At 45.8% G+C, this 15,196-nt stretch overlaps 1 protein-coding gene across 1 annotated transcript in view; it reads left to right on the forward strand.

Annotated features, from left to right (window-relative positions):
* Nucleotides 1-15,196, forward strand: part of atp9b (ATPase phospholipid transporting 9B) — a 412,539-nt gene that overhangs the window by 208,203 nt on the left and 189,140 nt on the right. The window contains exon 9 of the mRNA XM_072466981.1: nt 4,899-4,979. Coding sequence (XP_072323082.1) covers nt 4,899-4,979 — 81 coding nt within the window. The remainder of the gene's footprint in view (nt 1-4,898; nt 4,980-15,196) is intronic.

The following is a 15,196-nucleotide window of genomic DNA, read 5'->3' on the forward strand; positions in this document are numbered from 1 at the left end:
CAACTCTGGCAGAGCTATATTTATTGGAAGATGAGACTGGACTGAGTTGCAGCCCGAAATTGATGTGAAGAGATTGGGTAGTTTGGCAAGTGACTTAGTTGGGGCAGCATATGGAGACCACTGCCGGGAGTTTGCATCCAATGTTGATGCATAACTAATTCTCCTTTTTGAAAATAAATTAATTTTGATGTACAGTAGTTCTGTTTCATTCTCGTTACATGTTTATTTACAATGATGCTGGGAGAAATGGATTGTCCACAATCAATAGTCGGTCACAATAGGAAATGATCAATGGGGGCAATGTTGTTATTAGTTTACTGGAATTTTATCGAAATACTCTTTATTTATTGTCACAAGTAGGCTTACATTAATACTGCAATGAAGTTACTGTGAAAATTCCCTAGTCGCCACACTCCGGCGCCTGTTCGGATACACTGAATGAGAATTCAGAATGTCCAATTTACCTAACAGCACGTCTTTCGGGACTTGTGGGAGGAAACCGGAGCACCCGGAGGAAACCGACGCAGACACGGGGAGAACGTGCAGACTCCGCACAGACTGACCCGAGCCGGGAGTCGAACCCGAGACCCTGGTGCTGTGAAGCAACAGTGCTACCCACTGTGCTACCGTGCCACCCACTACAGTCAATTACTGGGGGAAAATAAATATTCACAGGAAATAATTTTCATGTGCAATTGCTGGTACGACACCTTAAAAATAATTTGCCACTCCAGCATTCCGTATCTGGAAATCTTACTGGATTAAGAAGCTTTATCTTGCTAATCACGATATTACAGTTGTTTAAGATTAACACCTTACTTTGGCAATCCAGTTGGAAAGCACTCCATGGGTGTACAGATTTTTAAAAGTTATGTACCATCTCTGTTTACAATTTGGTTCAGTGAAATGAATGTAATTTGTCCATCGGTTAGTGCATTCTGAGTTACCCCATTGGTTTATTGGTTTTGCAAAGTCACTCCTAAGGCTTGAACCATCAATATGCATTAAGAAAAGAAGCCTTGCATTGTGTGGAGAGCTTCGATTTTCTACTTGAACCCAGCAGAGTTGAGTCGGGCAAGTTTAATTCTGATAGGGGTAACGCTATACCGTGTTCCTGCCCAATTGAGCATTCTTCCAGTCTGGGCATTAAAAGATGAGTACCAAGCTGGCTGATTGTGGTTTGGTCAGAACTTGAGCTTGATCCTATCCTTGTCTAATGTCCACAGTTGTGCACCTTCCAGTAGGTGTCACAGGATGGGGAACCTTGGCTGTTGACTCCCCTCTTCAAACAAGAGGTTGTGACACTGGAGGGCAATGTTCCCTCCTTCTCCATTGAGGCTTTCACCAAAGTATGTGACCATGAATCAAGCCAAGGACATTCGTGAATCTAAAATGGAAAATGCTGGAAACACTCAGCACCTCCTGAAGAGAGAGAAGGAAGGCACAACAAGTAGGTCTTGACACTTTGTCACAAACTGGAATACATTACAGATGAAAACATTTAAAATGGAGCAAAACAGAGGGTAGGAGATGAGGAAGTACACCACTGTGTACACACACAGAACTGTAAAGTCCCTAAGCCAGCAAGGCAGAACTGATAACTGGAGTAATCGGAGGCACAATGAGAGAAATGAAATATGTTTATGGGACGCTAAGAATATGGAAACACCCAAAGCAATAAGAAAAAGCAGATTGGCATCAAAGGGATAGACCCCACCGTCTGTTGGGTTGCTCTGTTGGTACAACCTGTCCCCCTTTATTTTTCCACTGCTCTCTCCCACCCCAAACATTGAGGCACCCATTCCACACTGCCAGGACCTTCTACCAAAGAGGAAGTGAGACCTGCCGTTAAGGGTGAAAGTTATGAAAACTAGTATTGAGGCAGGAGGGCTGCCAAATACCCACTAGCAGGTACAGGACTTTCAGAAATAGACAGTAGGAGTTGAGGCTGGATTGAGCTTTAATCAACACCTACGGCGTAATTCTTTCAATAAATGGTGTGTCATTTTGACCGGTTTGGTAGGATGGTTCTTTCTGGTATTTTGGGTGAGATCTTAGCCTGAATTTACCCACACCTGTCAGTGCTTTGGTTTTTTTTTTTCATCGATGTAGCCCACACACAAATTATTTAAGGCAGTGGGGAGCCCCCCCACCGGACAATGTCAACCGCCGCAGGCATTGGCATAACTGCCCTCCCAATTTTATCATGACCCTTTTTCATATCCCCTTTCATGACTCTGACCCTTGGCACTGCCAGCCTGGCACCCGGGCAGTGCCAGGGTACTGCTCTGTCCCTGATCACCCGGGGAGGGCTCCAATGACCTCCGAGAACCTCGGCGTGCCCATCATGCAGAGACCAGTACTAATCGGTGCTCGGTTGAAGCCTTGCCGTTGTGGCCGATGACTCCTGGAAGCTGGGAGAATCCATCCTTAACTAGGCCATGCATATTTAAAAAATCATAATAGCTCATTTAAATATTATCTGGATCACACGTTTGCACCGGGCGCTGCAGGTCGGGTGACTCATTGTTGTGCCCAGCGCAATCCCTGATTTGGGCGCCTCCTGCAATGCACCCGGTACCACGTGGTGGGAAAATCGCACCCCTAATCACACATTTACTGCTGTGAAAGACTGCCCTTTGTCCTTAGCTTCCCACCCTACAGGCTGCTCAATCCACTTTCACCCTCTCTCTTTCCTCCCCTCTGCTTAATAAAGGAACTGCTTCCTCTGCACCTTGTTCACTCTTAAACCACACCACCTCCTCCAGTCCCTGACTGACCTGCTAGGGGTTTCCAGCATATGATTCCATTCTTCTGCTATTCTTTGGTTTCTGGGCTATCGCTGATCTGTGTGCTTCACCACCAGACTGTGTTGCATTTATCCACTTGAGCTATTATGGGACCTGAATATTTAAACTGAAATATAATCAAACTATTATGTTAAGTTTACAAACAGTTAACTGTTATGTTAAGTTTTAAAAAGCATGTGTATGTTAGTGGTAGGCCACATTAATATTTAATATTTAAGAATACAGGGGGAGCAAGAAAAGCCTTGCATTTCTTGCATTTACTTGCAACATTCTGCTCCATCTCTTTAATCTCGGAAAATTCTGCGTAAATGCTGCTTCTCTACAATCAGAAGGTAATCCAGTATTTATCTCTCTATTCTCACTTCTACAGAATTCATTGCTGATCTGCTCATGAGCCATTCCTTAATAACCTCAAACCTTATTTACAATGATGTGTTCAACCCCCCTTTTTGAAGTGAGTTCATCTGCCATCAATGGAGTTTGTTCCATAAGCCCACCACTCTGAAGGGGAAGCAATTCCTTGTAATCTCACTTGATAGCTGTAAGTTTTCCAGCAGTGCCTTCTGATTCTAATACCTATGAGCCAAATCCAATAGGTTACTTTCGTTTACAGCATTTTAAAGATCCAGATGTGTTTTCCTGTCACGGAATCTTCTTTTTCCCCAAGGAAAGCGAGTTTAGCTTTGCCAATCTTCTCTCGCAACCTAAAACTGTTGTTCCTAAAATTCTCCATGTTGCTCCTTCTACTGTTGATGCATTACTGCCCTTATTAACCTGAAATGATCAAAATAGGTCACACTGTTCAAACTTAATATAACTTGCATCTTGCCCTGGCTAATATTCAAATACCCCGGAAATATTTCCTTGTATTTGTTCAGTTTTATTGCAAATGGCTTGACCATGACAGGTATTTTCAGTGAATGACGACAAATCAGCTAAATCCTTGTCCCTTTCCAAATCTGCTCATGGGAAAGCCTCTGTGGTGTGTATGTTTAAAAAAAAAAAAAAAAAAAAATTATTTCAATATGCATTACTGTAGCTATGTCTACCCTGAACTATGAAGCATCATGGTACTCAAATTGTTCACCATACCTTGTATCTATTGATCACTTGCACACATTTCCAACCTTTTTCTCTGAGGTGGGGTATGGCCTAGCTCTCAACTCTCCTGGTGCTGGCTTGTTATGGGGATGTGGACTTCTGCACTTTTATCGCGGTGTAATTTGCTGCCAGTGACTATAATTTTGGGGAAAGGTTCTGCAATGCGAACATCAAACTTTTTTTCCCCCTTTGACAAATGCACATTCCCCCCCCCCCCCCCCACACCATATGCAACCTGTGCCCGCTTCCCTGTTTAGGGTAGTTATGGTCTCATAAAAAGAATATAATCGAAGTGCACCTAAAAATAATTGGTTACAATGGAGGATGAATTGCTACTGGTTTTAGATGTATGAGTAAGCTGCAGTGAAGTTCTAATGACGACCTTCGCTGTGGTAATGTATTACTTTTATATTAAAACAAACTAATTGAAATGCACTGAATTATTGATATGTTTCAGTTACCCTTTGACAAATCAAAACATTTTTAGCAATCAATCATCTCATTGCTGTTCCCAAACTTTTTTGTCACGGGGAAAAAAAGAAGAAATTGATTAAACATGTTCATTCATTGCTTAACTTGTTAAACGTAAGGGTGGGACAGAGCTTTCAGAATTTTTAAGAAGGTGGACAAAAACCTCTTTGATACTAATACTGTAATTCTTACATAAATGTTTTTTGTTGAAGGTACTTCCACACTTTTCTAATGCACTTTTTTATTTCTGCTTTGTGAAGTGAATGTATGCCCTGTATCATTCAGTGCTAATTTTAAAACACAGAAATCTCGATACAAAGCCACACTGTTCTCCATGACGTTTTTTTTTTGGCAGTAAATTAAACATTTTTTATACTTAAGAATGAAAGAACATTGTCATTTCTAAATAAGTATCTTGACATTTTAAGAGAACCACAATTTTACCTTTCCTCCATTTGAATAGAATATTTTATGTTCCTGTTTTTGACTCTCTGCCCTGTTTAATTTAATTTACAGGACCTTTTTACAATCAGTGCTCATGTTTATGCTCAGAAGCCACAAATGGACATTCATAGTTTTGAAGGGACCTTCACACGGGTGAGTTGGAAGCTGTTACAGCTTTACGAATAATTTGCTGAAGAAACCGGAAGCTTAAAATAAATGACGTGCAATTCTAAATATTTGTTTTTAAGTAATTAGAATTCCATTACAATAAACCCAGAGACTCTAGCTCAGCTGCTAGTTTTTTTTAATATTGTTTTCTTTGCCATTGACTTTGCCTTTAGCAATTTGGAGTAAAGAGAAAGCTGCTGTTACTGAGAAAACCCGCAGATGCTAATGCTCAATGCAAGGTTCTTTTTGAGATTGGATTTCAATAACCTTTTGCAGTGAGGGAAAAAAATAAGAACTGAGAACAGTTAACTAATGTAACTTTACAGAGTTGAGCATGAATGAACTGTCATCAGCTAAATAATTACTGTCCAATCTCCAGTAAAAGCAGCAACAGTTTTGAATTTGTATTAATAGCGGATTAGCAGTGACTGAAAACGTGTCTGCAGAGAAAGCAATTCCACAAAGACGATCATTGTTTATTGGCTCCATTCTTGGCCACACACTAGGCTTAGCAAGACAGCATTTCCTGTTCTGATTTATTCTTCTGCATCCTCTGTAATTTGTATTTTCTTTTACGACAGGTTGATTCAGTCAAGCCATTTAAAAAAAATTGTATTTGAGGTTTTGCTTACATAAAATGTGAAAAGATGAATTCCATATCGGATGATAAAAATGTTAGATTTTTGAAAAACAAACAAAATGTTCAATAATACTTTATGCTGTGATAGCTACAGCATAGCAGACAGACTACTCCTTAGGGAAGACATTGCCAGCTCTATCATATCTGTATTATGGAAATAAAGTACAAAACCCATTACTTTGTACTTGAGTTTAATGAGCAATCTGTTAGCGCACGTTTACCTAGCCATTAAATGAGAAAGTAATTCTAGAAGGAATTTTACCTTTTACATTTAAGAAATGTGATTTCAATCAATTGTGGTTAGCTGATGCTTCATCAAGTGGAAATACTTGTTGCTTATTACAATACATGAAAGTTATTTGCTGTGCTTGAACTTTGAAGACCGTATTTTCATTAACTTAATTTAAAATACTGGTTTCAGGGCTCAGTGTTACAATTAACATTAAACTGAAAGGGATATCTCCCATTTCAAAAGCATGTTTTAAATTCTGACTAGATAGGGAATTATTATGCCCTCAGTTTTGTATATAATTAGTTTTAGAACTGCTCTCATTTGGTTTATGAAAGAACCATTTTGTCTGTTTTACAGTATTTCTGAAACAGTTTCTGATCGAGAACTACAAATACAATTGGGTCATTTTGTGATTGCTGCAAAAGATAATTTTCTTGATTAAATCATTTCAAATCACTAATGTGAGATATAACAAGCCACAAGTAATATCAGCATGAAACTTCTTTTATACTTGTAAATCCAGGTGGATTTTTTCAATGGGCTTGACTCAGTTAAATTGTTATCTGATTAAGTTATGCCCACATAAAGGTGATACCAGCCATAATTCCATTTTGAAATATAAATGCGAAATGCTTTTTATCCGACACACTCAAAACTGGCTTGCAATTGATTTCATCTTGGATTTTCTTCAGATTTAACTGCATTCTTCAGTAAATCTTGCTTCAGTTTGCAGACTTCACTAACCAAACTAGTTTAAAAGAAATTTAAAGCATCCGATTTTTTTTTTTCCATTTAAGGGGCAATTTAGCGTGGCCAATCCACCTACCCTGCACATCTTTGGGTTGTGGGGGTGAGACCCACGCAGACACGGGGAGAATGTGCAAACTTCACACGGGCAGTGACCCGGGGCCGGAACCGAACCCGGGTCCTCAGTGCCATGAGGCAGCATTGCTAACCACTGCAGCACTGTGCTGACCAATCAAACTAATTTTTGATGTTTTATTTTAACCTGTTGTGAAAGACTAAACTAGAATTACATCTTGATAAGGTTGTTTTGAGCGCAAGGGCTAAATCACATTAATTTACTTTGCAATTTAGGTTTGCACTTATTCTGAATAATGAAACTTTACATTTACCCTATAGTTATGTTTATTAGAAATTGATACCAAGGTACCAATCCCTCCAAACTCAAATAAGTTTTGATTTTGTGGTGAAGGATCTGTAACAACAAATGTATACCATCCCAATGCTTGCTAATGTATTTTTAGAGGTCGTACAAGAGTATTAAAGTTCTTGTTTGTATATTTAAGTAGAAGTATTCATATCATTTATATTTAACAGAAAACAAGTTGGTGCTACAGAATATAGAGGGAGAGTGGCACCTTTATAAAAAAAATGTTTTAAAAAAGTGCTAAACATTATACCTATTTTGATTTCTGAGTAAGTTTAGTGATATAGAAGAGGGAGCAGTTGTTTTTTGTAACTGCAGTGATTGTTGTTTCACCTCATGCACCTAGTGGTGCACAAGACAGACTTTCATCTCATCCCATAGCAGTTTTTTTTCCTGGAACAGGTTGCGAGCCTGTCACCAGGGACTTGAGGAGGCATCAGTGCGCATGAAGTATGGCTGACCAGGAGATTCTCACCACCTGCCATTGGCGTGTTGGAAGGATTTTAGCAGGTTGACACGCAGCCTGTTGGCCGCATTACGAACGCATCTTGGCCATCAAGTCCTGTGGTAGGACTCGAAGCTGGATCTTCTTCTTCAGCGACAGGGATGGGAGTCACTGGGCCACAAGACCTCCCCAACTGCAGTGGTAATTTCTGTCGAATTTATATTTTGCTTTAAATTTGTGGCCTTCGAGACTTCCGGTTGCGGCTATGCAGGGCTAAGTCACGCATTTGGTAGCTCCCGCTAAAAACTACTTTTGGGCTCTTTTCAGGGTGCCCAACGGCACTTTTTTGACGTTTCCCGGTGTGGGAAGGAGATTGCAATAGTTCCCCGACAGTATATGGCTTTTACCAGGAGCGGGGCGACTAAAAAAGTGTTGGTGGACCCGAAGAAGGTGCGAGGGAAGAAGAGCAAAATGGCGGCGTGCAGGGACCAAGCAGCGTGGATGCAGTGGGCGCAGGAGTAACAGGAGCGCTGCTTCAGGGAGATTAAAGTGGACCTGCTTGAGCCGATGAAGGCTTCTATCGATAAGTTGCTGGAGACCCAGACGGCCCAGGGGGTGGCGATCCACGAGGCCCGACACAAGATCTCCGACAACGAGGACGAGATCTTAGGCCTTGCGGTGAAGGTGGAGGCGCACGAGGCGCTCCACAAGAAATGGCAGGAATGGTTCGAGGAGATGGAGTATCGGTTGAGGTGGAAGAATTTGCGGATTCTGGGCCTCCCGGAGGGGCTGGAGGGGCCGGATGTGGGGGCCTATGTGGTCACCATGTTGAACTTGCTGATGTGGGTGGGGTCATTCCAGGGGCCCCTGGAGCTGGAAGGGGGCCATAGAGTGCTGGCGAGGAGGCACAAGACTAACGAGCCTCCGCGGGTGGTGCTGGTGCGGTTTCACCGGTTCGTTGATCGGGAGTGCGTGCTCAGGTGGGCCAAGAAAGAGAGAAGCAGCAGGTGGGAGAACGTGGAGGTCTGAATATACCAGGACTGGAGTGCGGAGGTGGCGAAGAGGAGGGCCGGGTACAATCGAGCGAAGGCGGTGCTGCACAGGAAGGGGTTGAAGTTTGGCATGTTGCAGCCGGCGCGACTGTGGATCACCTACAAGGAACGGCACCATTATTTTGATTCTCTGGAGGAGGATTGGGCCCTTGTTCAGGCCGGGAAGTTGGACACAGATTGAGGGTCGGGATGGGCATTTGGGTATTGCGGTTGATGTGTTACATTTTGAGGGGGGTCCTTTGCTCTTGTTTCTTTTTGGTTCGGTGAGGGTGATTAAGGTGGGTTGGGCACTGTTTTGGTTGGGTCTGTCGGGGGGGGGGGGCTCTTGGAGGGGGGTAAGCAAATGGAACAGGGGTGGATGGCAGGCAGGTGAGGTGGGGCCCCGCGGGGGTGGGTGAGCCCCGAGTCGGGGGTGAGGGGACTGGGCCTGAAATAGGAGCTGTGTCAGAGGTGGCGGGGCCAGATAGGTGGAAAGCGCGTGCTTTTTCCCATGCTAAGGACTGGAGGGGGCTGGGGCGGGTAAGCTAGGGCTGTTTCCCGTGCTTGGGATGGAAGGGGGAGGTGGAGAGCCTGCGGATGGGGAATGGTGGAGGAGGGTATGTCACACAATGGGAGGAGTCGAAGGAGAGGCGGGAGTAGCCGGGGTCAGCTGGAGTCAGCTGACTTGTGGAAGTGCAATGGGGGGAGTAAAGCTGCTAGGAGGGGTCCTAGCGGGGGGATTGGGGGGTGGGTGGGGGAATCGAGTTGCTGCTGCTATGGTCAAGGGGGAGCTGGAGTGAGTAGGGGGGTTAGGGACGGGGGTCTGCCGCCGTGGGGAATGGGCCGGGCGGGGGGGGTGCCTGCGCGTGGCTGGCTGAGGAGGGGTCATGGCTAGTCGGCGGGGGAGGGGGGTGGGTAGCCCCCTGACCCGGCTGATAACCTGGAATGTAAGGGGACTGAATGGGCTGGTCAAGCGGGCCCGGGTGTTCGCACACCTGAAGGGGCTGAAGGCGGATGTGGTTATGCTCCAGGAGACACATCTGAAGGTGGCAGACCAGGTAAGGTTGAGAAAAGGGTGGGTAGGTCAGGTGTTTCATTCGGGGCTGGATGCCAAAAATCGGGGGGGTGGCGATCTTGGTGGGAAAGAAGGTGTTATTCGAGGCGTCGAGCATTGTGACAGACAATGGCGGTAGGTACGTAATGGTAAGTGGTAAGCTGCAGGGGGAGAGGGTGGTGCTGGTCAATGTGTATGCCCCGAACTGGGACGATGCATGTTGGGTCGGATCCCGGACTTGGAAGTGGGGGGCCTGATAATGGGGGGGAGACTTGAACACGGTGTTGGATCCGACACTGGATCGCTCCAGGTCTAGGACGGGTAGGAAGCCGGCGGCGGCTAAGGTGCTGAGGGGGTTTATGGACCAGATGGGAGGGGTTTACCCTTGGAGATGTGTAAGGCCGGGGGCTAGGGAATTTTCATTCTTCTCGCATGTTCATAAGGTTTATTCCCGGATCGACTTTTTTATTATGAGCAGGGTGCTGATAGCGAGAGCAGAGGATACCGAGTACTTGGCGATAGCCATTTCGGATCACGCACTGCATTGGGTGGACTTAGAGCTGGGGGAGGAGAGGGACGAGCGCCCGTTGTGGCGCTTGGAGGTGGGGCTGTTGGCGGACGAGGAGGTGAGTGAGCGGGTCCGAGGAAGCATAGAGAGATACCTGGAGGCCAACGATAACGGGGAGGTCCGAGTGGGGATGGCTGAAGGCGGTGGTTAGGGGAGAGCTGATCTCCATTAGGGCCCACAAGGAGAGGGAGAGGCTGGTGGGGGAGATGGTGAGGGTAGACGGGAGGTATGCGGAGGCGCCTGAGGAAGGACTGTTGAGGAAGAGGCGCAGCCTCCAGGCTGAATTCGACCTGGTGACCACCAGAAAGGCGGAGGTGCAGTGGAGGAAGGCCCAGGGGGCGATTTATGAGTATGGGGAAAAGGCAAGCCGGATGCTGGCGCATCAGCTTCAGAAGCGGGATGCAGCTAGGGAGATTGGGGGAGTTAAAGACAGGGGAGGGAGTGTGGTGCGGAGTGGGGTTGGCATCAATGGGGTCTTCAGGGACTTGTTATGAGGAATTGTATCGGTCCGAGCCCCCACTGGAGGAGGGAGGGATGGGCCGCTTTCTGGACCAATTGAGGTTTCCGAAGGTGGAGGAGGGACTGGTGGCAGGATTGGGGGCCCCGATTGGGCTGGAGGAGCTGACCAAAGGGATAGGGAGCATGCAGGCGGGGAAGGCACCGGGGCCGGACGGTTTCTCGGTCGAATTCTACAAAAAATATATGGACCTGTTGGGCCCATTGCTAGTTAGGACCTTCAATGAGGCGAGGAACTGGAGGGGGTTGGTGCGGGGTGGGGAAGAGCGTAGGGTGTCGCTCTATGCGGACGACTTGCTGCTATATGTGGCGGACCTGGTGGGGGGAATGCCGGAGGTAATGAGGATCCTCAGGGAGTTCGGGATTTCTCGGGTACAAGCTCAACATGGGGAAGAGCGAGCTGTTCGTAGTTCACCCAGGGGACCAGGAGAGGGGGATTGGCGAGCTCCCACTAAAAAGGGCAGAGAGGAGTTTCAGGTATTTGGGGGTCCAGGTGGCCAGGAGCTGGGGGGTCCTGCATAGGCTTAATTTCACAAGGCTGGTGGAGCAAATGGAAGAGGAGTTCAAGAGGTGGGACGCGTTGCCGCTGCCCTTGGCGGGTAGGGTGCAGTCAGTCAAAATGACGGTGTTCCCAAGGATTTTGTTCCTGTTCCAGTGTCTCCCCGTGTTTATCCCGAAGGCCTTTTTTAGGCGGGTCAACAGGAGCATAATGGGGTTTGTGTGGGCGCGAGGGACTCCGAGGGCGTGAAGGGTATTCCTGGAGCTGAGTAGAGATAGGTGGGGCTGGCGCCACCCAACCTCTGTGGGTACTACTGGGCAGCCAATGCGATGATGGTACGCAAGTGGGTGAGGGAGGGGCTGGGTGCTGCATGGAAGAGGCTGGAGACGGCGTCTTGTGTGGGTACGGGTCTGGAGGCGCTGGCAGCGGCGCCGCTGCCGCTCCCTCCAAAGAGGTATACCATGAGCCTGGTAGTGGCGGCTGCCCTCAACCTGGGGGCAGTGGAGGCGGCACAGGGGAGAGGTGGGGGCCTCGGTGTGGACCTCAATACGGGGGAACCACCGGTTTTTCCCAGGGAGAATAGATGGAGGGTTTTCGGGGTGGCACAGGGCAGGGATACGACGGTTGGGAGACCTGTTTGTGGACGGGAAGTTCGCGAGCCTGGGTGAGCTGGAGGAGAAGTATGGGGTCCCCCCCCAGGGAACACCTTCAAATATGTACAGGTAAGGGCGTTTGCCAGGCGGCATGTGATGGAATTCCCGCGGCTGCGGCCACGCACAGTACAGGACAGGGTGCTCTCGGCGGGGGGAGGGGGAGTGGGAGTGGGGAAGATCTCGGAAACTTACCACGTGATGCAGGAGGAGACCTCGGTGGTGGAGTTGAAAGGTAAATGGGAGGAGGAGTTGGGAGAGGAGATCGAAGAGGGCACGTAGGCAGATGCCCTTGGGAGGGTGAACTCTTCCTCGTCGTGCGCGAGGCTCAGCCTCATACAGTTCAAGGTGCTGCACAGAGCGCACATGACCGGGACTAGGATGAGCCGGTTCTTTGGGGGTGAGGACAGGTGTGTTAGGTGCTCGGGGAGCCCAGCGAATCACACCCATACGTTCTGGGCATGCCCAGCGCTGGAGGAATTTTGGAAGGGTGTAGCGAGGACGGTGTCGAGGGTGGTAGGTTCCAGGGTCAAGCCGGGCTAGAGGATCGCAATATTTGGGGTGGCAGAGGAACCGGGAGTGCAGGAGGCGAAAGAGGCCGGTATTCTGGCCTTTGCGTCCCTGATAGCCAGGCGGAGGATTCTTCTTCAGTGGAAGGATGCGAGGCCCCCAAGCGTGGAATCCTGGATCAACGATATGGTGGGGTTTATTAAATTGGAGAGATGAAATTCGCCTTACGGGAGTCGGTACAAGGGTTCTTCAAGTGGCGGCAACCGTTCTTAGACTTCCTGGCAGAACGGTAGACAGAGGTCAGTAGCAGCAGCAACTCTGGGTGGTGGGGGGTGGGGAAGTTCCTATTCTATTTTTGTTTATTTACACTGGGGGATCTGAGGGGGTGTATATATTTGCTATGTTTGCTTTGTGTTAATTCGGGGTGTTAATTTATTATTTATGTACAGGGGGAGGGGGGGCCCGGGGGTTGTTTTACTGTGTTTTGCATTTAACCCTGTTGGGTTCCTTTTTCATTTTGTTGTAGATAATTTGTGAAAACATTAATAAAAATTCAATAATAAATAAAATTTGTGGCCGTCAAAAATAATTTTTAATTTGCAAGTCTTCAATATTGAGAGCTCTAATTCCATAAATTTTTTCTCATGTTATCAGTTTTAATTTAGGAACTTCTTACTTGCATTAAGTCCAATCTGCGTTGAAGTGCATTTTCTAACTTGATTCACAGGAACCAGAATTACAAGGATTACATGTGGACTATTTAAGTATTGTAAATTGGTTCCCAAAGAAAGGACGTCATTTACTACCTCTGGGTTCCCCAGTACATTTTACAGCTAAAGAAAGAATTGTAAAATATAATTAAGTACAGGGGAATCGTAGCAGTCAACTTGCACATGGCAAGGTGTCTCAAATAGCAACGCAGAAAGTGACCAGATCATCAGAATTCAGTGATGTTATTTGAAGGATGACTATTGACCAGGACATGTTTAGAACTTTCCTGCTCTTCAAATAGTGTGATGGGATATTCTACAAGCACTTGAAAGACCAGATGGGACCTCTGCCACTCTAAAAAGACTGCTCTTCTAGTAGTGCAGCACATTCTCTGTACAGTACTGTATGGTGTCAACCCAGAATATGCTCAAGCCCAGGATGAGTTTACCACCTTCTGAATCAAGGTGAGAGTGCTGTTAGTGAGCCAGTGCTGACAGGATGAGCACAGAAAAATCTCACAAGTAGCATTGGAAAATTCTAAGATTTTTGTGGCGATAAATGGATCCCAAGTCAGGTGGTAAAGTATGAAACTAGACGCAAACCCTTTTCTGAGTGGTTTGTTTATTTCACTGAATATGGCATTACAAATGTCTTCCGCCTACCTACTAACCCAGTGTCCCAACAGTCCCTCTTTATATTCTCTTTTCGTAAGACCAAAAATCAATAGATTAAACAAAATTCAATGAATGAGATGGGGAGGGTCAGAAGTTCCTCTTTACACTCTTGGTTAAACAAAGGCAATAAATGATCAAAAATGAGAGAGGGTGACAGCCCCTGGTGAGGAGTACACTTTTAGCTAAATTATCAATACATTAAGCACAAATCAGCGGACGTGACGGCCCCTGGTGGGGCCCTGTAACTGAAATAAAACGTAAAAAGGAAACTTCAATTAACTAATTTAAAATGTCATTCCCGGAGGTTGTCATGCACCCCAGACCCCGCAGTCCACCTTTATAATGCTTCTGCCCAGGGACTTTTTTTCTATGAGGCAAACGTGGTAACCACCAGTCCCTCTTTACGTGTGCTCAAGATACTTAATCAACGAATCTCCTCTCCCTGTTTATCCTTTGACCTTGACAATGTAAATGCTAAGTAGCCTATTTAAACCGAGTTCAGCTGCATCATTCATTAGACAAAAAAAATAAAGTTAAATTCTTTCAGTTTACTTTACTTCTTCACACTGCCATCAACCACCAGGGAGAAAGAAGCCACATTAATGAAAAGAGATGGGGCGCTCTAGCTGTGTCACAAAAGAGAGATTAACAAAATTACTGTGGATGCTGGAATCTTAAACAAAATCAGAAAATACTGGATAATCGCAGCAGACCTGACAGCATCTGTGGAGAGAGAAGGGAGATAATGTTTTGAGTCTGGATGACTCTTTGTCAAAACTTTGACAAAGTGTCACCCAGACTCGAGAAATTTTTAACCTAGCTTGCTCTTACAACTTGGTAAATGTTAAATATCATGCAGTGTTTAATGTAGCATATTTTGCATACAGCAAGGAAAGAATGCTCTTTATTCATTACCAGTGGCAAGGATTCTGGACCAAAACCCCAATAATTTATTTTGTTTTGTAAGACTGCGGAAAGAATACTTCACTCCAGGAGTGGTTGCACGAAGAAATAGGGATTTGGCATTTTAAAACAAAACTATTATTCGCACAATATTAAACTCTTTAATCACACACCCAAAAATAGCTTACAATTACCCCTTAAGCAATAATACTAAATACAGTAAATATAATACCCTTAATTACTATCTCTATTCCCAATTAAACAACAAGAAAGGAAAAACACACAGCACTCAATCCCTCCTACATCCCAATGGCACAGCGTAATACTTGCTTTCCAGAACAGTTTTGGCTCCTGTTAGAACCCCCCCGCAGACTGTGGCTGGATGTCTTCAAAAAGCCATTTCAACTGTTTGTTGCTGCTTCCCACTTTGTCCTGAGACAAGTCTGCACTGCTTTAAATACTATTTATCTTATTTTTTATTATCCTACCGTGAGAACAAAATACCTTACCTGTGGACTCGGTGATAGCCAGATCAGAACTCCACTCCAAAGCTTTCTCAAAATGTTTGAATACCGTAGCTCCACCCAGTAATGACAAT

This window comes from Scyliorhinus torazame, chromosome 11 (genome assembly GCF_047496885.1).
Source record: "Scyliorhinus torazame isolate Kashiwa2021f chromosome 11, sScyTor2.1, whole genome shotgun sequence".
Lineage (NCBI taxonomy): Eukaryota > Metazoa > Chordata > Chondrichthyes > Carcharhiniformes > Scyliorhinidae > Scyliorhinus > Scyliorhinus torazame.